The 25,433-nt window shown below is 48.1% G+C and overlaps 1 protein-coding gene across 1 annotated transcript; it reads right to left on the minus strand.

The window, feature by feature from the left end:
* Positions 1-18: 18 nt before the first annotated feature.
* Positions 19-23,915, minus strand: LOC146250846 (piezo-type mechanosensitive ion channel component 2). The gene is made up of 52 exons (XM_084681337.1): positions 23,852-23,915; positions 23,055-23,150; positions 21,185-21,230; positions 20,934-21,087; positions 18,375-18,591; positions 17,973-18,186; positions 17,552-17,645; positions 17,367-17,462; positions 17,195-17,236; positions 16,884-17,013; positions 16,483-16,634; positions 15,905-16,168; positions 15,704-15,815; positions 15,310-15,491; positions 14,508-14,656; positions 14,187-14,354; positions 13,914-13,939; positions 12,677-12,849; positions 12,378-12,554; positions 12,136-12,288; positions 11,652-11,852; positions 11,295-11,499; positions 11,030-11,131; positions 10,679-10,844; positions 10,315-10,558; positions 10,047-10,143; positions 9,678-9,837; positions 9,410-9,499; positions 9,188-9,273; positions 8,981-9,058; positions 8,703-8,815; positions 8,459-8,579; positions 8,256-8,330; positions 7,959-8,125; positions 7,289-7,491; positions 7,027-7,173; positions 6,607-6,903; positions 5,988-6,246; positions 5,700-5,888; positions 5,271-5,472; positions 4,900-5,032; positions 4,619-4,766; positions 4,294-4,508; positions 3,850-4,008; positions 3,589-3,736; positions 3,243-3,431; positions 3,035-3,127; positions 2,732-2,901; positions 2,503-2,619; positions 2,282-2,361; positions 1,303-1,522; positions 19-774 (listed from the first exon to the last, which is right to left on the minus strand). Exons 1-52 carry the CDS (start codon positions 23,913-23,915, stop codon positions 519-521), a joined length of 7,839 nt encoding a protein of 2,612 aa, XP_084537463.1. The 3' UTR covers positions 19-518.
* Positions 23,916-25,433: the final 1,518 nt, after the last annotated feature.

Consider the following 25,433-nt stretch of genomic DNA (forward strand, 5'->3'; position numbering starts at 1 on the left):
CACACAAATACTTTATTTTGACGTCAAATGAGGAATAAGCATCATGTACAGAGAGAATAGTACAGGGCAACATGAGGTTAGAGACCAAAAGTATGTCACTGGAAATGATTGATCTGCACTTAATGAATAGGCTTGACATGGTCACATATTTTGAAGGGATTATGGCCTGCTGTTGTAAAACATTGTAAAAACAGTCAGTAGTTAAAAATGCATGCATTTTTTGCAATCACAATGTGAACTTGAGAGAACTGACGGTGAACAATAAGAAAGTGTTTGATCTACTGTTCTCTATGATAGCGATGATGTCTGTCTCTGCCCTGTCAGGAATAGATATTTCAAGATGGCAGCTCCATGCTTTTGCTGGATAAAAGTCTCAATATTTTAAATAGTTGGAATTTGCATCGCCCGCCACCAATCAAGATTAGTTTGAGCTATGGCCATCATGGTTAAACCTAATATATTCCGGTCAGATGTAGCCTGGTGAAAGCTTCCAAGGGAACCTTCTGGGCCACCCAGCTTTAGCTGTCCTTCTTCTCTCTGGTCATCTTGATCATGGTCTCTGGTGAGCGGTAGAGGAAGATAAGCTTCTCAACCAGTGTTTCCTCCAGCTCCATCTCACCTGTCTCCCTCACCACAAAGATGTCTGTACAGAGCTTCAGAACACGGTCTACACAAGGCAGTTCCTCAAACATGATAGAACGTGAAATCCCGTTGAAGAACTCCCGGACAAATTTCCCGATGACCAACACCACTGACATGTACAGACCCACAATGCTGTGGAAGAGAAGGAGAGATCAAGGGTTTTAGGTAAAAGGAGGCCTGGGTGTGTATGTGTGTATATATGTTGTGACAACCAGTGAGTCAGACCACTGAGACAAATACAATTCACGAGACCTCAGGCAGAAAACAATGCGTTTTAAATTAAACAAAAAGTAACAACAGAAAACTGGTCTTCCAGGGTGCTTCGATCCACCCTTGTTGGCCGCTCACGCCTCTTCGTGGGGCACCCCAAAACTATTATGTAACTATTATGTTATCTGCCAGGAGTATTCATGCTGGTGACTGGCTCTCACCCTTTCTCTCTCAGTCTCCCTCTGGCTTAAGGCTCTACTCCCTCCTGAGCCGTCAGCCATTTTGCTTAGGGAGCGGGAAACAGCTCAACGTTAATGCCCATGACCGGGCTGTAAGGGCCGCTCTTCCTGGTCTGGCCCTCTGGGGATGTCACAATTGCGTGTGTGGTATGCGTATACGTGTCGTGTGCGTGTGTGTATAGCCTATGTGTGGTATGCGTGTGTGACCTACCCGTGTCCTGCCAGGAAGCCCAAACTGGATGGGCTGACCTTGTTGTTGAACACCCCTATCTCAATGCTGCCACAGCTGCTCTGGACATGGATGGGACCTGGAGCACACTCCTCCACCACCCACCACTGACCCCCCTCAGTCCCATTGCTGTGCTGCAGCTTTATGGCCAGGGGGCGGAAGAAGGCGAAGGTTTTTATGTCGTCTGGCCGGTCAGAGTGTTCTGGGAGGAACATATGGAAACAAAGGAGGAACAGAGAAGTATAGAGAGGCAGAGAACGACAAGGTGGGTCAGCAAGGAAAAGGCCGAAAGAGGAGTTGTAGAAAGTGGAGAAAAGAAAGAGAGGCATGTGTGGTGTTTGTGACCAAAGGGCTGAGACACATACCTGTATGTAAAATGTGTAACTATGTTCAAACCTGAGAAACGCTTTGTAAGCCTTTTATGTATTATATACAGTCCATCTAGTTTCAAGTTTTTATTGTCAGGTGCACAGAACAACACAAGGTCAGACTAGGCACTGAAATTCTTGGGACAAGACAACGCAAAGCAACCTGGCACACTATAACATAAGTACTTAGAATATGGATTACATCTATGATAAGCTAAAATAGAATAGAAATAAAATAATAATAAATCTCCTAAATATAAAAAATGCTTTGCAATATACAATGCAATGTACTAGACCTCTAATACACATAATGACCTATACTAACCTTATAGACCTAACTAACCTAAGACAAGTGGGGTAAGTTAGTGCAGTAGTGCAATAATGAACTGAAAGTGATAATGTGTTAAGTGACTAGTGAGAAATGTATCAATGTAAAGTGACCATTGAGAAATGTATCAATGTCCATATCAATGTCCATTCAGAAGCCTGATGACCCTTGGATAGAAACCATTGGAACTTCCATTCTACTGGAACTTCTACAGGAACTTCCATTCCCTGTGTTGGAGTGACAGAGTCAGGGTGTTACTACTTACCGACCTGTAGTCTGGACGCCATCTTGGATTCTGGGCCAGAGGGCCCTCGGATGAACTTGGGTAGTAGGTTGTGAATAATCCTGTCAAGCGGAACAAGAGAGACTGAACAACAAGGGAAGGTCAAATCTTCTCTACAAAGGTGGTTTGTTTGATGGGTTTTTATTGATAAAGGGCTCCAAAAGCCTCAAAGTCAGCAAGAGCTGGAATTTGTGATGACTCACACAGGTTCACTGTGTGTCCCTTTAAGCATCCGGACTAATCCGTCTCTCAGCACTTGGTCCTCATACTTCACAGTGTGTTCTCCCACTGACTCTGCGTGCTCCGACAGAGAGGCATTTCTGGACACGACACACACACACACAGAGACACACACTCACACACAAACGTAAAAGCATATTTGAGGCCATACACATAGAAGTCCAGGGGCTGGTGCTAGTGAGCATGCTCCACCTGAGCAGTGTCCAACTGAGGGTGATGTATATGTGGGAGGAGTTGCTGAGCTCCTGGATCATGGCTTCCCTGCTGGCTGGGCTGATGGTCCACAGCAGACTGGCATCACTCTTGAGCTTAGCCGTCACAAGGTCCTCGGCCCCGTAGTTCACTATGAACTGCATCGCTGACTGGGGGAGGGAGAAGGAGGGATGGCCAGGGGGGGGGGGTGTGGAGTGAAAGAGAGAGACAGAGAGGGGACATGGATGAAGGCAGACAGGTGAATTTCAGGTTTGGGTTCAGGGGGGTGACGGGAAGGCTTACTGGGTGAGTGGCATAGCGGTTGGTAAGACGGTTGAAGCCTGCTCCAGAGTATGGAACCAGGTTCTGCTCTTGGGCACTCATGGTGAACAGAGGCTGTGAGGGCAGACACGCGCACACACACACATGTCATCACTGGTCAGCAGTCGGAGGAGCAGGGGAGAGGGCAGAGACAGATTAAGAGTTCCTATTTTAGTCGGTTACTGCTTACCTCATATCCTGCTATGCCTAGCTGGATGGACACATCAAGAGGCTGATTGATCACCCCTGCCACTGATTTGACCAATGACATGAAGAGAAGAGGGAACCAGATGATGCAAATGAGTGCGAAGATGATGAAGCCTCCCATCCCATACTTCACCACCCTCTTCTTCTTCTGACCAGGCACGTGGGGGTATTTCTGGAGCAACACATCACTGGTATGATCTCCAGAAACCAGACTGTGTTCGACTAGAGCACTCGATCTTGTGTTGACGTTGCATTCAAATTCCTCATTGATTCACACGAGCAATTTGTGTTGCAGATCTAGTCTGGGGGGAGCACATGTGCACACTGACCTTCTCCGACTCCCTCCCGCACCTGATGATGAAGATGTTGGCGTAGATGTCCTCCACACAGATCCAGCTGGACAGGCTGAGGGTGGTGTCGGTCCAGACCCAGTCCATCACCGCCCGCATCTCAGTCAGGAATGGAACCATCCGGAAGCTGAGTGCGTGGGGAGAGAGGAGGTGGAAGGCTAGGTAACTCATATCATTTGGCTCGTGTCCACTACTGAGTATTTCTGAGATTGATCCATCTGAGAGGTGAACCGTCCTCACCCCTGGAAAAGGAAGAGGTTGAGGAAGTTGTAGTTCTTGGTGAGGAAGTTTCCCAAGACGCGGTTGGGGTAGCCACACTTGATCTGATAGGCTGACAGGCCAAAGTAGATACACTTTACGAAGTACCAGAGCTGGGCCACTTTGTTCTGGTTGAACCTCCTGAAACATGTAGGGGAACCCAGTAACATCAGACATCATAGGTCAGACAAGGCTTCTTACACATACACACAGAGAAAATTCTTTGGACATCAACATCAAATTGAACTCTGTGATCCTTGGGATGGCCCTGACTTAAACCATACATCTGAAATAAACCAAACTGTAACCTAGCCAGGTCCTAAGTTAACCTAATCACGAGTTCCCATCCAATAGTCACTGCCGTCAAATTCAGTATGTTAACATCTAATTTGGGCAACACTGCTTTTTCAGTTGGAGAACTCAGACCTCTCTGTGACCCCAGGCAAGATGAAGAACATCCAGAAGTGGATTCCAAACACCAGGCCCACTTGAAACACACACTTCCCCATCAGGGTCTTCTTTAGATAAAGGGCCCGGTCCACGATCATGGTGCCAAACTGGATCAGCAGCATCACCAGGAAGGCCTCAGGAACCTGGTCCTCAGACAGAGACTCTGTGATGTCTGCCGATGCACTGTGTTTCTGAGGGGACGACAACGCACAGGTCAGGAGAGGAGAGTACAGAGAGGACGGTATTTTAAAAGGAGAGGAGACATGTCTTTTATCCTCTCTCCAACTTCACAGGTACTAACCCCAAAGGCCCAGTATCCGAATATGATGACGATGAAGTTGACGACATCGACGATGAACATAAGAGTGTACACGTCACACACTGGGCTGTACTCGGGGTGGATGATGTCATAAAAGAACTGCCTGATGGGAAGGTAGATGTGCAGGGCTCTGTGGAGACAACACGGGTGAATATCAAACGAACATCCCAGTTAGAGATGCTTACCCAATGACCACTCAGTGTCAGATTAGGATTTTGATTTTTTTTTTTAAGAAGTGATTTTGTTTGAATCTAAGTGCTTACACTTCTATGACTGCAGCCTTGGCCTCCAGCATCCTCTCTCTGATCTGCTGCTTGATTCTCTCTTTCCTGGTCAGGGGAACCTTAGAGTGGCCTCTCCTCCTCTTGGAGTGGCGCTTCTTAACCTGCACGCCTCCTGTCGATTAGTGGCAGTCCGTTGACAGGCAGCCAGGTCAAAACAGAATTCAATCAGGTAGGAATGATGAAACACACAACGCTAAACTAGTCCAAAAAGGTTTCTTAGTGAACTTTGACTTTAGATGATCCACTTCAATAAATAAATCCACCTGTCAATGTGTCAGTACTGTATATGTGACCCTTCATAGAGCCCCACTAGTGTGATGTATCTGTAAGAACATGCTAGACCCGTGTACCGTTGTCTGTGGAGCTGTCCCCCTTCCGTCTGCAAAACCATGATGTAGTGGAGGCCTGGAGGGGAAGGAATGGCACCCGCCGCTTCCCTGCCCCCTTCTCTCCTCCTCTCTCTCCTGCCATCTTCTTCTTCTCTGTCTTCTTCTTCAGCTTCTTGAAGAAGTCAGGCATCTCCACCTCTTTGTTGTCCCACAAGCCGTGGCACTGCAGAGGTGAGGACAGGACAGGCAGGAAAGTGAGGCAGTGACATCAACAGCACAGAGCTTGGCTTGTCTATTGTCTGGAAGGAGTAGGAGCCAGTTGGTTCACATAGCAGGATGTATTATCACATATTCGCTGACACACACTTTTATTCAGACGTGGGGGTTGTATCTCTACTATCAGATACAAATACACACACACACACACACACACACAGTCAGTCAGTAGACCTTAAGGATGGAGCGATGGAAGAAGAGAGCGAGCAGTTGAATCAGGTCGAAAAGGACATATCCGTCTTTCTTCTCCACGCCGACGATGTTGGGCAGGGCGAAGGGGCGGTCTGCGTTGATGCCACGGTAGGCTGAGGTGGTCCAGGGGAAGAAGCCAAACTGGAAGAAATACTTCACCACCACAGTCAGCTGGGAGAGAGGGGAATCACACAGCATGCTGTTCAGAACACATTTAGATGTGCATGTACTGTCTGTACAGTACGTGTGTGTGTGTGTGTGTGTGTGTACCTCTGTGTATATGATAGCAGCCATCCAGAAGCGTTTGGTGGGCCTGGGGACAGACAGCATGGCCCAGAGGAAGATGAGGACGGGGAGGATCAGGGTGAGTATCGAGGCAGACACCACGTGGTTGAGGATGATGACAAAGTAGCACAGCATCTCCGACTGGGACACCATGATGTTGTAGAGGGCCAGCGACAGGCGCAGGTGTCTGGGCAGAGACTGGTAGAACTTATCCGACTCGCCGATCTCATCATTGTCAAACATGCTGCAGGGGAGAAGGGGGCCGAGAGAAATATAGGACAGAATAATAATGCGTAAAAAGACAAATAAATCTTAATTGGCAAGGTTAAATAGCGTGATCGTGCCCACAACACCATTTACATTAATATGAATTCAGCTGAACCTTTGGTACAAAGCGATGTCCAAACAACATCAGCACAGCCGTGGATCGCAAATTCATTATTATTGCAATTACATAATGAAATAATAATAACAATATCATGCAACAGTATGTTGGTGTTCAGAAAACCAAGGAGCGGTGTGTATTTATTCAAGCCTCTGTGGACAGGAATGGTTTCTGGACGAGCTAATACATTTAAAAACAACATATCCCATGATGACCCACTTGTTAAGAAGGAGCTCGCTGGCGGTGAGGTTCCTGGTCTCCTGGCTCAAAGGCCTGGGGGAGTCTGGGAGATCCACGCTCAGCCCCTCACGGTCCACGACCTCCAGGAGATCAGCTTTCTCTTCTTCCTCCTCCTCTTCTTCTCTCCACCGCTCCTGTCCCTGTGCTCCCTCTCTCCACTCCTCCTCTTGGTCAGCCGTGTCCACCTCCTCCCCCTGCTTCTGCGCCTCCTGTTCCTCCTCTTTCAACTGGGGCTCTGTCTCTCTGTCCTCCCTCTCCGGAGTGGCATCTTCAAGGCTGTTGGACAGTCATACCCAGACATACAGCCAGGGGTCAAAAGAGACACTCCTTTCTGACAGGAAGGAGAGGGGAGACCTGAGACCAGACATGAAAACAAACACGTACCCCCTGACCCCTGACCTGGGAGGAGGCTCGTCGCTCTCCACATTGGCTGTCCTGAGGAGCTTGCGTCTGAGCTCGTGGACGGGAAGCTCCAGGAGAGGAGGGTCTTCCAGGTCATCCTGGGTGGGCTGACGAGACATCAGCAGGGTCTCGTCTGTCATGCAGCTGGGACGAAACACACCAACAGGCCACCCCCCCCCCCGCACACACATCCTTTAGTGCCAAAACAAAAATGTGTATGTTTTTTCGCACGTGGCTATGGTCATGTGTAACAGCCGACCTGGAGATGCTGCTGCCCCAGGACAGCTTGGAATGGGCGTGCCTCAGCTTGGCGTAGCCCCGGGGGGAGGAGGGGAGGGGCGGGGGCGAGGAGGCGGGGGTCAGAGGCACCTCCTCCTCGTCATCCAGCGAGGCCAGCGTGCTCTGTCTGGACCTCCAGTTGTCATAGAAACGCTGCACGCTGTCCTGAGACACTTCCTTACCCTGCGGGGCGGAGGGAGGGAGGGAGGGAGGGAGGGAGGGAGGGAGGGAGGGAGGGAGGGAGGGAGGGAGGGAGGGAGGGAGGGAGGGAGGGAGGGAGGGAGGGAGGGAGGGAGGGAGGGAGGGAGGGGGGGAGGGAGGGGGGGAGGGAGGAGGGGAGGGAGGGGGGGAGGGAGGGAGGGAGGGAGGGAGGGAGGGAGGGAGGGAGGGAGGGAGGGAGGGAGGGAGGGAGGGAGGGAGGGAGGGAGGGAGGGAGGGAGGGAGGGAGGGAGGGAGGGAGGGAGGGAGGGAGGGAGGGAGGGAGGGAGGGAGAGTAGATATTTGAATAGATACAGTATTTGTAACAATTTTAGCATTTATATTCATCCGGAGTTCTGCATAAATCTGGCTCTGGAGGACAGGACTTGAAGAGACTGTCAGAGGTGTGGTTGTGTAGTCTAGCTGCGCTGCTGCCTGTGGAGAGGTCCTACCTTCTTTTGCTGCTCGTTCAGCAGGGCCCTCTCAAAGCGCAGCACCTTAGAAATGGCCAGGTTGTTTTTGCAAAAGGAGTTCAGGCCCTCTGTGAGGTCATCAATCAGCGACAGGAGGACGACCCATCCAAACCTGAGACTGTCCAGACAGCGCTGGAGAATATTCTCTGTGGGAGGAGCAACATGTCTTAGAAGATCCGTTCAGATGAGGTCATTCTAATGCAGGTGATGTCATCCTAAATGAGCCAACAGTGGAAAAAACAGCCATACTGTACTCCAGCAGAAAATAGCACAGACCTTTCTCCTCATCGCCATCTTCATTCGGACAGCTTTCTTCCAACTCATCCTCGCTGGAGTCTGCTCTGTCGATACCTGGGAGAGTACACACACACACACAGACACACAGGCACACAAGCACACATACACAAAGTACATAACGTTACAGAAGAACACATACCTCAGCAGATATGGTACTGTGCTCTGCGGTCCCTCACTTTTACCCTGCTGTCTCTGGAGCTCTCTCTTTGCTCTCCTCTTCTCCTCCTTTTTCATCTTCTTCTCCTCCTTCTTATGTCCTTTCAGTGCTGCCTTGGAGCTGGTGACCCAGGCATCATAGGCAAGCTGAGGACCACACACACACACACACGCAGCCTGCAGGTTTATATTTATCGCAGAAATATTTATGCCCATGATCAGTGTTTATGGGGTAACTTTCATACAACATGGCGCATCAGCGAATTTCACCTGAAAGGCAGTTTTCTTCTTAGGTGGTGCATCTTCCTCTTTGCTCTCTTGAACCTCCTCCTCCTCTTCTTCACTGTCACTCTCAAACAGGTGATATCCACAAGAGTCCCCCACTGGAGGACCCAGGAAAATAATCTTTTAGCAGTACTCAATGGCAATTGTATTTTCTACAATGCACTCGACCACTGTGATCACGAATCACTGGACGAAGGGTGAAAATGCCTCAGCCCTGCCTCTGTGCCTCTGAACGTACAGTCCTGTTCTGACAGAGCACTCACCTGTAGGCTGGGAGACCCAGGGCTTCCACCACTGACCCTGGTCTCCCTGTCCTCCACTCTCTTTTCCCACACTCCCATCTGGAAAACACAGTCCCTCCTTCACTCCTTCATCCATGGCTCCATGTAGTCATTCACTCAGTGAAAACGGCACTGAGAAATGGCACTGAGGCACTGAGAACTTAATAACCATGTGATTCTGGATTTTACCATGTGTGTCCTGGACTGCAGGGGGTGCTGTTTTTCCGGAAGGTCCTGCAGGATGACTCTTCTCCTTGGACTTGATCTTCTCCATCCTAGAGAGAGAAGAGATCACCAAAGTACACATACAGTACAATGTCTCCTGTTTAGTAAAGCCTTACAGTTCTAGCCTGTCCTCCTTTAACTTGAATGGGGAGTGTAGGCATCTGTGAGATGGGATCCGTTTCTTACTGTTTCTTCAGCGTCTCCACAGATTTCTTCTCCATCTCCAACCTGGCAGCCACCAGCTTCTTCACCTTGGCCTCAAACAGCTCAGCTCCCCTGGAAACCACAGAGAGGGAAAGAACCCTCAAATGCTAACCCCATTGACCCTGCTGGTCAGTTGGCCTCAGAGAGGCGAACTTGAAGCCAAACGTACACATAGACGTCATGAGTGACACAGCGCCATCCGAGGACTACTAAGAACAAAAACAAAAACGGGCAAAATCTGGAGACTGACCTGGCGGCTAGGATCTTGGAGGCCCTGAGGTCTGACACCACGTACAGGAAGTAGTAGCTGAGGAAGACTCGTCTCTGCACTAGGAGGACAGTGAAGCAGATGGCGTCCCACACGATACCAGCCTCGCCCTCCGGCAGCTCACATTTGTCATCCGGGGCCGCTTGATCACACGGGGGAATGAACACATACGTCCAGAGATGAGACTACTCACACAGTAAGTAAGTAAGTAAGTAAGTAAGTAAGTAAGACTTTATTTATATAGCACATTTCCTACAGGAATTGCAGCTCAAGGTGCTTTACAGTACAGTACATGCAAGACGGTATACACTGAAACAGAAGGGTTGCTGTTTATTTAAGAGATGCTCTTACGGATATCGTAGCCCTTGATGGTGCAGACCATGCTGAAGGCCTGGATGAGCCAGCAACCATTTTTCAGCAGGCTGTCCAGGTACGCACAGGAGCCAAGCTGGGATGCACACGCACATTAGCAACACTATGAAGAGGTGTATTAACAATAGCCTGTCTTTCCATAAGTGCATGTGATGCCCATGACGTAAAGGAAACTCCTTCATCCCAACAGCACTCTGGCTCCATAATAAACATCGGCGTCAACTGCCAGAGAGAAGAGCAGACTTACAGATAACAGGTTCTTCATGGCGATGACGAAGCAGGTGTAGCCAATCAGCCAGTCCCACAGACGCAGGATGTAGCGCACTGGCTGCATGAGCAGGCTGCCCCCAAACAACATGAAGTAGAAACAGGCCACCAGGTAGCCCAGGCAGAAGATGTTGATGCGTGTTGTGCCCGTGATGAAGATAAGACACAACACCAGCCAGAAGAAGTAGCTGAATGCAAACACCTTCACCATGTCCAAGTAGGACCTGGAGGGAGTGGACACGCAGGGGGAAAAGCAAGGTTTTTATGATGTGTGTTTCTGTGTGTGAGTGTGGTTGTGTGTGTGTGTCTGTGTGTGTGTGTGTGAGTGTGTGTGTGTCCCAGACCTGCAGTGGAGGAAGTTGTTAACAGGGATATACTGGTTGAGGGAGCAGGGGTCCAGGCTGCGGCTGATCTCCACGTTCTCCCCTGCCAGGAGCCGCACGGCCGCACGGTTCTCCTCCTGAAACACGTGCAACTGCAGCGCCGCACACAGCAACAGGAAGTGGTCATCTGCACACAAAACACAACTTCCTCAAATGGCAGTCCTGCTTTCTTCCATGTCACAACTACTTGATGGTAAAATTCACAAGAAAAGACCAAATCATGGCAAACTAATGATCATCCTATAACAGATTTCAAATCTGTCGGTTCTGATGTTTTTGTGCCACCGTATATGGTGAGGCAGACTGACTCACAGAGGATGAAGGAAGGGTCGGGCCTCATGGCAAAGTCTGGCAAGTAGAACCACTTGATGATGTTGGAGGTCAGAGGCTGGCTGGAGGTCCTCCAGGGGTAGTCTGACAGAGAGGAGGAGGGGAGGAAAGGGGGGGAGGCCACAAGAACACAACACAGCTCAGTTACTGTTTTGGGTGGACATGCCTTTAAAAGTCAGCGCAAGGTATTTCTCTTTACTCCTTTCATCAGAGTGACTGCTTGTGAGACACTGAGGCATTGTGTTACCGAGGCAGAAGGCAGGGGGCAGTCCGATGCAGAGCAGGTACTGGAGGATCATCAGGCCTGTTGTGAAGTAGCAGTACTTGAGCCAAACCTCCCCAATGGCCTTTCTGCGACGCCGGGATAGGACAGCCAATAGCGCGCAGGAGTGTAGCAGTGCGTAGAAATCCATACGCTGGCCAATCACATTCACTGCCACGATTAAGCACACCTGGGAGAAAGTGGTAAGTCCACATATTATAGGCTGGAGGAAATGTCAGTCACATATTGGGAAATATAGTCATATACAAACTTGCTGTTGGCATGGTCCCATATAAGTCGGTCAAGTCTGATTATGAAATTCAGATTTTAACCCTGAGGTACCTCCAGTCCAAACTTGTAGTAGGCGTAGTTGACCATGTACTTGAGGCAGGGTAGGATGCCTTGGTCCAGGTGTTGCCGGGTGATTCCTTGGAAGATGATGCTGAACGGAGGGGTCTTCAGGTCGTTATGGAGACGGTAGTAGAGCTGGTGACGGTGCACGGTCACCTCAAACAGAAGCACGCCCAGAACCATCAGGTGGTTCTGAGAAGGCATAGAACACGGAACCCTTAGAACTTTAAAGAAACTTTTGGGAGAGTCACAGAACGATCAACAACATTACAGGTTAAATATCTAGAAAGCCCCTCCACACACACATGCACACACACAGAAGAAACACCAAACCCCCAATTAATTTGAAGAATCCTTGTGTCTAGAAAAATCATAATTGGGGCAAATATGTCACTCTTTGTAGTTTGTGTTCCTTAGTTCCTTAGTTCGATCTGCAGGTGTGTGAGTTTTCCCGAGGCGGGAGAGGGAGTCCTACCCGCAGGCATTGAAGGATCCGATCCTCACACTTCCTCAGCTCTCCACACCACACGGCTGGATCCACAGGTTCCACGTATAGAACTGACCTCTTCAGCAGCTCAGCCATGTTCCCCTCCAGAACCGGATCTGTTCCATTGACTGATAACAAATGCTGCAACACAGACACACATTACAGTACACACGCACACATAGGAATCTCCAGACAGTGTTTGGTAACGATATATATAGCGCTGGACTCACGTCGGTGCAGTTGGAGGAGTAGTCGAGAGGCTTGATGACTTTGAGCTGATACATCATCTTACACACCACCATGATGCAGGCCCACACACAGGATACGCTGGAGGCGAGGGGCCGGAGTCGGGGCGTGGGCAGAGCCAGAGTCCACAACACCAGGAACAGGAAGTTCATCAGGGACACCTGGAGCACACAGGCACACTTTTAGTAGCAGCACATATGCACCTTGTAAAATGAGCAGTTATAGAAGGATGGTGACTACGTGAAGGCACATCACACACACACACACACACATATGCTCGGACCTCTTGCAAGGATACCCAGATGATAACAGTGGAGACAATCTTGAGGCTGTGGAGCTCTAGGATTCTCCAGCCCATCTCCTGGGCCCTTTGGAGACCTAGCAGGCCTTGCAGCAACAACAGGCTGGCTTGGTCTACAATCCGCGTCCACTTGCCCATGGATTCCCCTGGGTTGCCTGAGACAAAAAGGCACACAAATGTACACAAAACTAAAACACTGAGGGACAGATGAGGCTCCAAACCCCTATGCTAGTCGGCCAATCTAAAGCCTGAGATTCTAATGTGGTACTTCACCGAGGTAAAAGCCTCCCGGCTCCTGTTTGGGTTCAGAGACCAATTGAATACACTGGTACTGGTGGATGACACCAGTGTACCAGTAATTTGCCCGATACCTTTCTCTTCCTGCCGTGCATCTTTCCCTTCAGAGGACGTGGACAGCCCGATACTGTCCAGGGTTTCCTGGCTCTCCCCGCTCTGCTGCTCCTTCACCAGTCTGCCAGTAGAAGACAGAGTAGAAACACCACAGTCAGACTCTGTATTATTGGGTTCAGCACGCTAATTGCAGTGCTGGGATGTAGTTACTGTAGATTAATAACTTCACAATCCAATCCGAGATAAGGATCTGTTACCTTTGCTGGAGCTTCTCAATGTTCTCTTTGATCCTGAGGAGGTAAGGATTCATTTTAGAATCAGAAGTCAACTAGACTATATTTTACTTGACAGGTATATCCCATCAACAATTTCAGGCAGGGCATTATGTTAACGCAATGTGATTAATGTGCTTGGTTGGATGAGGAAAAATGAAAACAAATGTGTATATCTCTCTGTTCTCATAATGGCACCTCTATGTACTCATCACAATGTGAGAATATCTTTCCCTTGCCTCCAGTTATTGATTCTGCTCAGCTAAGTCTTCTCGGAGTGAGCCAGCTGTGTGTGTAAAGCAGCGAGGTGTGCAGCCAGTTGAGAAGCAGCACACTCTTTTGGAGCAGTTTCCAAAGGGGCTTCTTAGGTTGTACCTTCGGGAGAACCTTCTGGAAAAACCTTCTCTGGTTCTTTTACAACAGTCGTTCTTTAACGTCTTTAAATTCTCCCAAAGGGACCACCAAAGACATTTCTAGAAATCACCTAGTTGACCTTCCTGGTGCATGTGAGTGTACTTCACCATTAAAAGTGATCAGCAGTGCATCATGCCAGATAGGGAAACAATGGGCTGGCTCTTACGTGTCAGAGATCACACTGACTGAGTTCCTCAGCTCCTTCTCTCTGGGTGCGGAACACATGAACACAACAACCACACACACTGTTAGGCTGAGTTACCATCCATCCACCACAAAGCAATCTGCCGTTTGCTGCAGAGCGGTGGGACTTTTCAAGGCTGGTAACTGCAACCCGACAGGCCATGTCCTATATGGAAAACATAACCATGGAGATTATATGAAAGAATCATGAAATAGGATCGGTTTCCATCCTCCCAACTGCAGTGGAGACCAGCTACAGGTTGGTGGCTGACCTGTCTGCCCCCTGGCGGACAGGGACGTTGTCAAGGTCCGTGAGCTCCAGGAAGTCGCTGTTGAAGTAGTGCAGCTGCAGGATGCAGGCCAGCAGGAAGGTGGCGGGGAGCAGGATCTTGGCAAACAGCTCCACCGTGTCGTACTGCTCCAGACCCAGGTCACGCAGGCTGCAGCGGGACGGCAGACACACACGCGCGGGCGCGCGCGGAGTAAAGGCTCAGTAGACAGAGACATACAGTGACAGAGATTCTTTTGATTGGTCCCAGCCATGCCATTTCAAGGCCTGTTCAGATTTGACCTTTGACCCACGTGAGCCTCACCCCTCCTCTGACATGCCCATGATCTGCCTGAAGAGGCCAGAGACACTCCTGAACTGGTACATGTAGATGGCGATGAGCACCAGCATGGAGTAGCCCACCACCACCGCCCAGAAGTACTTCAGCACCCGGCGCCACACGTCGTAACGAACCTGACGGAGGGATAGAGGTCCGAGAGCGGAGAGGATGAGGGAGAGGATGAGAGTCAGCAACAGGCAGAAGGAAAGGGGATGACTCGACGGGGTCGTGTTTCAGATGTCAACTCGGGTCAAAAGTCTGCTGTTCAAAATTCTCGATCAGCTAATGCTTATTATGAAGCACTCCCATGGCCTTCTTAAGTGGAGGACAACAAGTGGGGACGCAGGAATAGCAGAGAAACACAGGTTTATGTGGGTGATCAGTCTCTGTGTGAGGCTAGGCCAGGCCATTAGGCAGCTCTTAGTGGCCACTTTACCAGGTCAGCAGAAACACTAGAAGGGCAGAAACAGGGAAAACAGCAGCAGAAATGTTTGTGTCTGTGTTTATGAATCAGAATCAATACTCATAACAGCCAGCGTATTGATGAGGGACTTCTGAGAGGTGCAGGAAGAGGGGGGAGGGAGGGGGGAAGTGAGGTGGCAGGAAGAGAGGGTGAGGAAAGGGGGGACGTGTCACAACTCGATTCCTTCTACTCACTCCAGGTTTGTAAACAACTTGTTAAGCGCTGCTTTGTTTTTACGTAGATACGCTGAATGCATCTCTAGTTTCTCAGATGAAAGGTAGGGACAAGCACACCCACACACACAAACACAGAGGGCTTTACCACCTGGTAGAGTATGACGCAGAAGAGGAAGAGGACGATATAGAGGATCTTGTAGACCATGACCTTCCCCGAGAAGCTGACCACGAAGAACATGGAGCAGCAGAACAGGATCCAGTACTTCACTAGGAAGCCCCTCAGCTCCTTGCCCAGCAGAGAGACCAGGGGGGAGGTTTCTGGTTCCTCCGCTGAGGGGGGTGGGGGGGGTGGGGGAGAGGGGGGGAGAGGGGTGAGGAGAGGTGGGCACGGGGTGGTGGGAGGGGGGTGATGGTAATGAAGAAGAAAGTGAAAAACAAGGAAAGAGGGAGAGGGTATGTTATAACGATACGTTATTGCTGCTTGGAGACGGAATGATGAACGGATCATTTCCAGAAGGGAAGTGGAAAAGGCGGTGAAGTACGTGGCAGAACTTTAACTTCATCCAGAGTCTCCATCTCCTGCTGGCTCTGCTCCTCCTTTCGCTCCAGCAGTTGCTGACGGAACAGCAGCCAGAAACTGAAGGCATAGCACACCTGGAGACACAGGGAGCCATCAGCAAACAGCACAGAGAAGCAGAAAAACGACACCCTCCGGCTCGACCCTGTGACCTCTGCTCCCTGACCTTGGCTCCCAGGTGGGCGCAGGGTGCAGAGGAGCTGCTGAGGTCAAAGTCTACCACCATGGCGGGGTGCAGGTGGGGGTAGAGCTCATCCCTGCTCAGTCTCAGCCCGCTGAGCCAGGCCGCGCCCACCAGAACTGTGCCGTACACCGCCAGGAAGGGTGCGCTAAGCATGGCGTAGCGCCGTCGGTCACGCATCATCCAGATGGCGCAGGACCACACCAGCAGGGCAAAGGTCAACCAGCTGTTGTAGGTGATGCTCCACACCTGGGAAACAGGGACGCATAGTCCAAGGTCAGTAGCATAAAGACCCTAAAAGCAGGGTAGCTACGTTTGCGAGCCAACCAATTTCAGCTCGAGTTCAAAAGGAATCAAACCCACCCCTCCCTTCAAAGCCACTCCTATTTTATTTCAGAAAATATAACAAAACGTGCTTCTCCCTGTAAGCCTGCGTATTGTACTGTAAACAAAAATGTATAAAACCCATATTACATACAGAAGAATACATCATAGTTCTCAACCCACATGGTAACTCTAAGAGTCTGATCCATATTGTAAACATGCAGAGTGAGGCTGGGTACCATCATGATGATGAGGGCGCTAACGTAGCTGTGTTTCATGACCAGCAGACCAAATACAACCAGACCACTGGGGGCCGGCGTGGGGGGAGGAGTCTCGACGCCACTTCCTGATAACTCAGTCCTCTCTTTCTCCTCTGCTTCTGTGTCTAACTCTGAGGAAGGGAATGGATAAAAGAGGGGAGAAGAGGGAACAAGGGAGGAGTGGGGAGGGGAGGGAATAAAAGCAAATGAAAGGAAATGAGAGGAGATTGCACGGTAATTATACAATACCTTTCAGACAACTCAGAACCAATCACTAAATCATTTATGTCTTTGTTCTTTTGGGGGCACCACATTACCTACAACACTAGCTACTAAACTAAAGCTTAACTCCATGGAGACATAGAGAAGACAGTTGGTACCTTCTGACAGTGAGTCTGCTCCTTCATACTGGGGAGGGTAGCAGTTGGTGTAGCCACCCTCACCCAGCCGTGAGCCCAGCTGGTGGCTGCGCAGGTCATGCCAGGAAGTCCCCACCACTAGCACCATGGGCTGGGGAGCAGGAATACACACCACACCGTCAACACAAGCCCTCATGAAAACAGTAGAGATCAATAATCACTGAGGAAAATTCAAGTAGAATAAAAGTCGTCATGACAAAAAAGGTAAATTGAACTGAGGTTTGTTAACCAATCCATTCTTTGGTTTCCTTCTCAAGAATCATCATGGTTACCTCGTCTGGTAGATAGGTCTCTTCGTCTGTGCTGGTTAGAAGCTGTGAATGAGAGTGCCAAATAAAGAACAAACACAGGATTTATGCTCAAACTCAAATATCAGAACAGAGATTTTGTTGGAAATGTTAACACAGCAGGAACATGTTCAAATGTTCTTGAGGGGTTCCTCACCTCGTTCCTGTCTCCAGGGATGTACATGATCTTACAGAAGTTTGGAGGCTCCTGCTCAGGGCTCTCCACTGGAGTCTCCGGCTTCTCCTCTGTGACCTACCAGCCACACACGCAATGCTGAAAACCCACACATGTCCCCTGACACACACACAAACGCACACACACCAAGCGGTGGGTTTTGGTACCTGTTCCTCGCTGAGGTGGACCCACTTGTGCAGCAAGGCCACCAGGGTGTAGTACAGCAGCAGCAGAGCCAGTGGGTTGGTGAACACAGGCCAGCTAGTGTCAGCGTGCAAGCCCAGGCTGTAGGGCTCTGACTGGTTGGTGTGGATGAACGCTGTCATGCCAAACAACCTGGGGAGTGTGTGTGTGTGTGTGTGTGTGTGTGTGTGTGTGTGTGGGGGGGGGGGGTGGATGGAAGAGAGAGAAAGGTCAAAGAGGCTCAAGGGAGGGGTTAGGAGTAGCAGGGTCGTTGGTGTGTTTTCGAAGTAGCAGCACAACGGAGAGATGTGAATACTAAACAATATCAAAGTTATCACACCAAACTTGACTCCGGCTCGATGCCGTGGACAGATACCCTCCCCTGCCCAGCCCCGTGGGGTCTACCTGGCGTAGACGTCGTGGGGGGGCACAAGCTGCTGGGCCAGGGGCAGCTGGTAGAGGTAGAGGGCCAGAAGGTGCCCAGCGCTGAAGATGGCCATGAACACACACAGGGTGCTGAAGACTAGGAGGTTGATGGAGCGCCCAAACACCCACCACCACACTAGGCCCAAGAATGTCCCGAAATACACCCCAGACGTCAGGGAGGGCAGGGCGATGCCTGCAGGGAGGGAAGAGTGGGTATGGTATATATAAGTGTGGTGGAGTAGGGATCTTTAGTATGGGCATTATGAGTTCTGTAGTATGGGGGTATAGGGTTCTCTAGTATGGGGGTATAGGGTTCTCTAATATGGTAGTAGAGGGTTTTCTAGAATGGGAGTAGAGGGTTCTGTAGTATGGGGGTCCTACCAGCCAGGCCCAGCAGTATGGTGACCACCACCTTCCCTGCAGTGTTCATGATGGTGGACAGGACGAGTCGGACCCCTGCAGCAAACACCAACAGCTTTGTGACAAACTGTGGCGGGGCTGACTGGACCGGTGTGCTCTCATCTGAGGTGTCACAGGATGAGCCGTCTGTGATGTCACTTCCACCCTCAGACTCTGTATCCGACACTTCTTCTTCCTGCTGTGGTCACACGGACATTGGGTTGAATTTCTCCCTCGCTATCTCTCTTTAGCTAGTTTTTTCTCTTTCACTCTCACCCTCTCTCTCTCCACCTCTCCTGTCCAGGGGCCTTGTGTATAAAAGAGCAGCTTTCATACCAGAATAAAAGCGCAGCTTTAATACCAGAAGATGGCGTATGGCCAAAACTTGAAAAGTACCTATGCACAGAAATATTCACATGAATAAAACCGGTCATAAGTCCTGCGCACATTTCCTCTATAAATCACAATCAACGTGAGTTTGACCACACGTGAACAAGCCACTAACCCAGCCTTGCCTCGTCCCATAAATGAATATGCAGATAGCCTATAAATGAGCTCCTGAGGTAATTTCTTTGTCTGAATCTGAATTTTGTGGAAAACTATTTAAGACCTTTCTTGTTTTTAACCTGTAGCACTTAAAGATTTAGCTAAATGTAAAGTGCATTACAAATAAAATCATTATTATCATTATAGGGCCAAATGCTACGGTGGCCCACGGGTGCACACCACAGCAACATTAGCAAAGCAAACAAAAGTTGAAAACACAACATTAACACACAACACAACGACATTAACTAAAACAAAACATTTATAAAAACGCTAGGCCTACATTTAAAAAAAACAATCTACTACTTACAACACAACAGCATTAGTTCACACCACCAACATCAGCCGAGAACACACCAGCATTAGCCGAGAACATAACAGCATTAGCCGAGAACACCACAGCATTAGCACAAAGAACAATGACATTTGCAGAAATGCTGCAATTTCAAGTTCACACCAAATCGTTCTCAAGACCACTAGGGCAGTGCAAAGTGGAATTGCAGTAAATGTGTTCTCACCAAAATAAAAACGAACTTTTTGACAGCCAGTCAATTTGAAATCATTCAAATCAAGAACATCAAACAAGAACACAACTAAAATTCACCAATGAAAGTTGGTTTAATTATATTTTAGTTATAATCATAGGCCTATGTTTTACAAAATGCTCGCCCTCTCTTAGTTTCAGTGATGTTGTAGGCTTACGGCGTTATGTTCGATTGCAAACCTCCAAGAGGTAGGCTAAGTAAGCGTGGTCCCGTAGGCCTAGTTAATTTACTTCACTTGATTTTACAACAACAGGTAAAACACCTCACTTTGCATGGACTGCCCGGCCTTAGTGGTCTGGAGAACGATTTGGTGTGATCTTGAAATGCGTTTCTGCAAATGTCGTTGTGTTTTGTGCTAGTGTTCTCGGCTAATGCTGCGGTGTTCTCGGCTAATGATGTTGTGTTCTCGGCTAATGATGTTGTGTTCTCGGCTAATGCTGCGGTGTTCCCCGGCTGATGTTGGTGGTGTTAACCAATGCTGTTGTGTTGTAAGTAGCCTAGTAGACTAGATAGTTTTTGAAATTTAGCGTTTTTGTAAATGTTTTGTTTTTGTTAAGGTCGTTATGTTGTGTGTTAATGTTGTTGTGTTTTCAACTTTTGTTTGCTTCTGTATACGTTGCTGTGGTGTGCACCCGTAGCCACCATAAAATGCTGTGGGTTCGGAGAACCGGACCATGGCAGAAATTAACCCTTGTGCTGCCTTCGGGTGACATGTTTCAAAGGTTCTTAACTAATCGTTGTGTTTACCCAATTTCACCCAATACAAAAATAAATAAAAATAATTTTCTTTTAACCTTCACAATGTGGAGGGTCTGAGACAGCCCGGTTAAAAGAAAATGCTCACTTTCTTTTTGTATGCAGTAGCCTAAAGTTGGCGCAATACGACGGTGGGTTACAATGACTGATGGGTCTGAATGACCCGAACAGAACACGAAGAAATGGTCCGATGTAAAACTGGCGCATCGTAGCAAACAGCATGGCAGCAATAGGGTTAGCGTGACATGCATTTCCTGAGTGATTTTGTCGTTCGTTTGACACCCTGAAGTTTAACAGAAGTTATTGGTGGCGGATTAAACAGTAGGCTATAGGCCTATAGCATTTCCCATTTGGGGTTTTGGCATTTTGATGTGATCATCCACATTAATGATCAAATTTATTATTACGTTTTTTGAATAGTCAACGTCATAGACATATGACAGTAACTATAGTGGAAACGTTATTTTATAATGTTTGGTGAGTTTCGGCACTTTTCAGTAAGAATTCGCCATGTTACAGAGCCAGACAAGACTTTGCGGACGGTCCGCACATTCTCACGTCCGCTCAAAAGTTTCCGTGACGGCCCGCACATTCTCAAGTTAATCTTTATACATCACACTGTGTGCGTGAAAAACAGCATACGCAAGCTTTTTGTGCGTACGCAACATTTACACATGAGGCCTAAGGTGCCTACCTCAGAGGAGGTGATGCAGTTGTCATGGAAACTGATCTGGGGAGCGGGGCGCAGCAGCTTCTTGCAGAGGCGGAGCAGAAAGAGTCCAGAAAGGAAGAGCCCCAGGTCTGGAGCCAGGAGACGAACAATGTTACCTGGATCCACCACACTGAAACTGGACACACACACCCACACCCACACAGCAAGTTTAGACTTATGCTGGTGGTATCACAGACTTTTAAAATTATTTTAGAACAAGGATGTGGTCCTACCGTACAATGCCCAGATGGTAGAAAACATTCTCTGTAAATTCTGTGGCTGTTGAACAAACACAGCATGGTCTCACTTTACTTGTGACATGTACTTGTTACAAACTAGTTCATTACTGTATTACAGTATACTCTCAAAGTCTGAAGTGATAAAAGAAGGTTAGTTTTGGATTGCAGCTGAACATGGATTAGTTAGTGAAGGAAGTGGGGATGGGTCTTACAGTTTTGGGGAACGTAGGCAAAGGTGATCTGCATGAAACACTGCAGAGCTAGGAAGGTCACACTGGTGGAACAGATCAACACCAGGAACCTGCCTGTACTCCCTTCATACAGCACAGAGAAGAGGAGGAAAGAAGGTAGAGGGGAGGAGAGGAAGAGAGGAGAGGAGAAGAGCAGATGGAAGGTTTAATTGTTGATGGTGACATCAATTGCAGCCATGTAGTCCAGGCTCACAATGTGTTCAGTAGGCTACAAGTAACCTGTCTACTTACATAGTGTACTGTCTACAGTAGCCTACTGAACACATATATTACTCTATATTTCTGACACTAGTCTCGGGCACACAGGCCTGGTATACAGACTATGTAGGGAGACTCAGACCAAGACAGAGAGAGTACAGGCGTCGCTACACTATAGACATCACTATCTATAACCATTAAAATGGATGGAATGCAGCAGAAATTAGCTATAAAACATAACTGCATAATTAAAACCTGCTAGCATAGTTGTCCCGTGGAGGATTGTGGAGGCAGATAGATAGATTTGTGGAGAGAGTACTGCAGGATACTGTGATAGGAAGACAGGGAAAACTAATTAGAATACTGCCATCCAGAAGAGAGGTGTTCGTCATTTAAGTATAAAGTACAAAATCTTCGTTTGGGATCTTGACATTGGCGAAGCCAACCCCAAGGTGTAATCGTACTTAACGGGAAGATTGAAGATGTGGCCTCAATTAAAAAGTTACTACTAAGTGGAAGTAAGAATTGTATGCTCTCTGGCTACAGATGAAACCACACCTGCTTTTGAGTAAATAAATAGGGTTGAAGCATACTTTTAAAAAGTAATGTAATTGTACATACTTATATTATCTATACATATTATGTATAAACATCCTCTATTCCACCCATCTACAGACCAAGTCTAATCCTCTGTGTTGGACAATTACACAGCTGTCAAAACAACTACAGTTACAGTAGGAGCTGAGCCAGCAAATGTGTTTCCGATGTGTTTTTTGTTTTTGTTTTTTTTACTAAAAGCTTTGTTTCATTTAAACCTTTCCCCCTCCATCAGGTCTAATATGATCTGTTTAATCCCCTCACCACTCTGCCCTCAGAGTGATGTCATGTCAGCATGGTAGCACAGTCTAGAAGCATGTGGAGTCATCTAAGAATCCAGAAGTTTCTTAGACTCAAACAGGCCTGCATGCAAGAAAAGCGCCCACAAATGCTGACACCACTACTTTTAATTCCTCTCAATGTAATTAGTATTACCAGGTTATACATAATTGATAAGCGCTAACGGTCGTTTCTTCTTTACTCACGGCTCAGAATGATACATTAATTCATCAGCATGTATCGTCAATCAATGCCTATCTTTCCCTCTCTCTCTCTCTCTCTCTCTCTCTCTCTCTCTCTCTCTCTCTCTCTCTCTCTCTCTCTCTCTCTCTCTCTCTCTCTTTCTCTTTCTTTCTCTCTCTCTCTCTCTCTCTCTCTCTCTCTCTCTCGCTCCCACACACACACACAAACAGAAACACACAAGGTCTTGTATACTTGCTATGGCACATTACAAGACCATATTTACTCCTTCCACTATGTAAATACACACACACACAAAGACACAGACATGCCAGCTTGGTGATTCTAAGATGCGTTACCTTTCATGGAGGTGAGGGTGGGGTTGGGGAGTAAGGGCAGGGTGAGCAGGTACAGGAAATACACCACTGACAGACCATTGTAGCGAAAAGATGTTGCTGAGATACAAAGATAAAAGGCACGTCACACACTCCACAAACAAATATGCACACAAAAAACCCTTCGCTCAATCAACAGACTGGAAGCATAGGTCAGATATCATTGCAAAGAGGCTTCCCATGAAAAGATCAAAGGTCACTGGTATAAAACACTTTAGCTACAGCTAATCCGATATCGAACACATTCGTACACAGCCGCAGAATTTCTCAACTGTGTTTTATTTAGCATGTGTAATGACAAACTTTAAAGACAAACTCATTACTAAATATGTGTATGAATAGTGATATTATGATTAGTATCAGAGTTATTTATTACATGTATTAATATTTCCCTATAGAAAAGAAGAGTCATCATGTTCACACTTTCACAATACACACCAGTACATCGCTACACACTGATCCTGTTTCCTATGGTAAAATCATCGCACAGTGGCCATTTGGGCAAACAAGAATAAACGGATGAATGTATCAACACAACCTTATTATAGCATTTTTTAAGTTTTTGTCCTACAATAGTTTAAATCTTTCAGTTAATTAGACAGTTTTTGGAAAGACTTGTAACCTCACGACTGTACTCTAATACAACCATCAGCATCACATGTGTAGTTAATAAACTGTCTCCTATTTTCCGGTATCATGCTGTATTCCCATAGCTTACAAAGGGACAACAGGACAAACGTGAGTTCAGCCAGCCCACTCACCTGCTAGCAGGAGGAGAGGAAACATCAGGTTGTACAGCATCCCCACCACCAGGTCCCCTGCCATGGCTGCACAGACACACTCACGCTCTCTCTTCCTCTCTCTGCTGTTTGGGTCTGCAGTGGACTCTCACCACCTCACACATCGCCCTGGGGGAAGCTCCCCCTTTCTCTCTCTCTCTTGGTCTCCCCCTGTCAGACACTCACAAAGTCGCTCCACCTGGTCTCTCCCCTGGTCTCCCTGCCAGTCAGAGGGGGTTGGTTGTCCCCCAAGCTCCGTTTTCTCTTCTTCCTGTCTTTGATCCGGTCTCTCCCTAAGTCACACAACCAGAGCCAGCCCTGGTTTCTGGAACTTCAGTACCCCCAGCCTCTGCCTGGGGTTCTCCCAGTCTCTCTCAGCAGCTGCTGATACTACAGACAAGGTAGCAACAAGACAGGATCAATAGACCTGAGGACCAAGAGACAAAAACTACGCAACAACAGTATGGACCGTAGTGTCTAGATCAGATACAGGTGAAGCAAAGTTAGAAGAGTTGTTTTAATACATGGGATGATGTTTTGCTCGCTCGCTTCTGCCTCCTCTATTCATTTCATGCTTTCTACCCATCGGTCCCTATCTTTACTCCCCTTATCTTTGTCTCTCATTCTCGATGTCTCTCTCTTTTCTCTCTCTCTCTCTTTCACCCCTTGCCACTTCCTTCTCACTCCCCCCACCCTTCCCTGTCTGAGATGCCCCTCCCTCCCTTCGCAGTCCACAAAGCCAGTGATCCGGTGTTGTTACCTCACAAGGAAATCTCCTCTCCATCATCAGGTTTGCCAAGATCCCTCACTGTTCATACAGGAAGTAACAGACACAAAAAGAGAGAATGAAAGGTCTTGTGTACCTCTGACAACTGCTATCAGTTCAGCACACGCCAGAAGGTTCAACCTATCAGCGTGTTGCCATAGCTAACCTGCTTTTTGTCAGGACCCAGACATTCTGGAGTCTGATATGTTTGAGGTGTTCTCTGTTCTCAGTTGCTGAACTGTGTGTGTGTGCTTGTGTTTTCAAGGCTGGCTCATCAGTTTTCTCTGGAGAAGGGGAAGTGTATCTAATATTCATGGCTGCTAGTGAGACCATTAGGAGACTGTGACTACAGCAATGAACTGTGGACAGGGCCTTGTAGACGGGGCAGTTTGGAGGGAGAAAGCAGGGAGAGGGTAGCGAGATGGATCAGGAGAAATGCTCAGCCATTAAACTATTCGTTTTATCATCCTGACCCTTTAAACAGGCACAGCCTTTTCACTGAGCTGGTGACCTGAGATGTGGAAAGTGGACAACCTTTGATCTGTTCCACATTAATGGCACGTAGCTATATACCACAAAGTTTTGCTATGGATGACACGTTTATTTTGTGGATAGGAATTAATTATTGATATTAGTTCTTAAAAAGATCAAACCGCAGACACAAGGCCACAGAGGACAAAGTAGCTGCAGAAAGGTTTTTATAAAAGGGCTACCTTTTACTCTATTAAGTACCACAAAATACCTTTGGGAACATGGTTCCAGGTAGACTATTACCCCTGACTCAAGCTAGAACCTTAA

This window comes from Hypomesus nipponensis, chromosome 18 (genome assembly GCF_054491055.1).
Source record: "Hypomesus nipponensis isolate SF chromosome 18, ASM5449105v1, whole genome shotgun sequence".
Taxonomy (NCBI): domain Eukaryota; kingdom Metazoa; phylum Chordata; class Actinopteri; order Osmeriformes; family Osmeridae; genus Hypomesus; species Hypomesus nipponensis.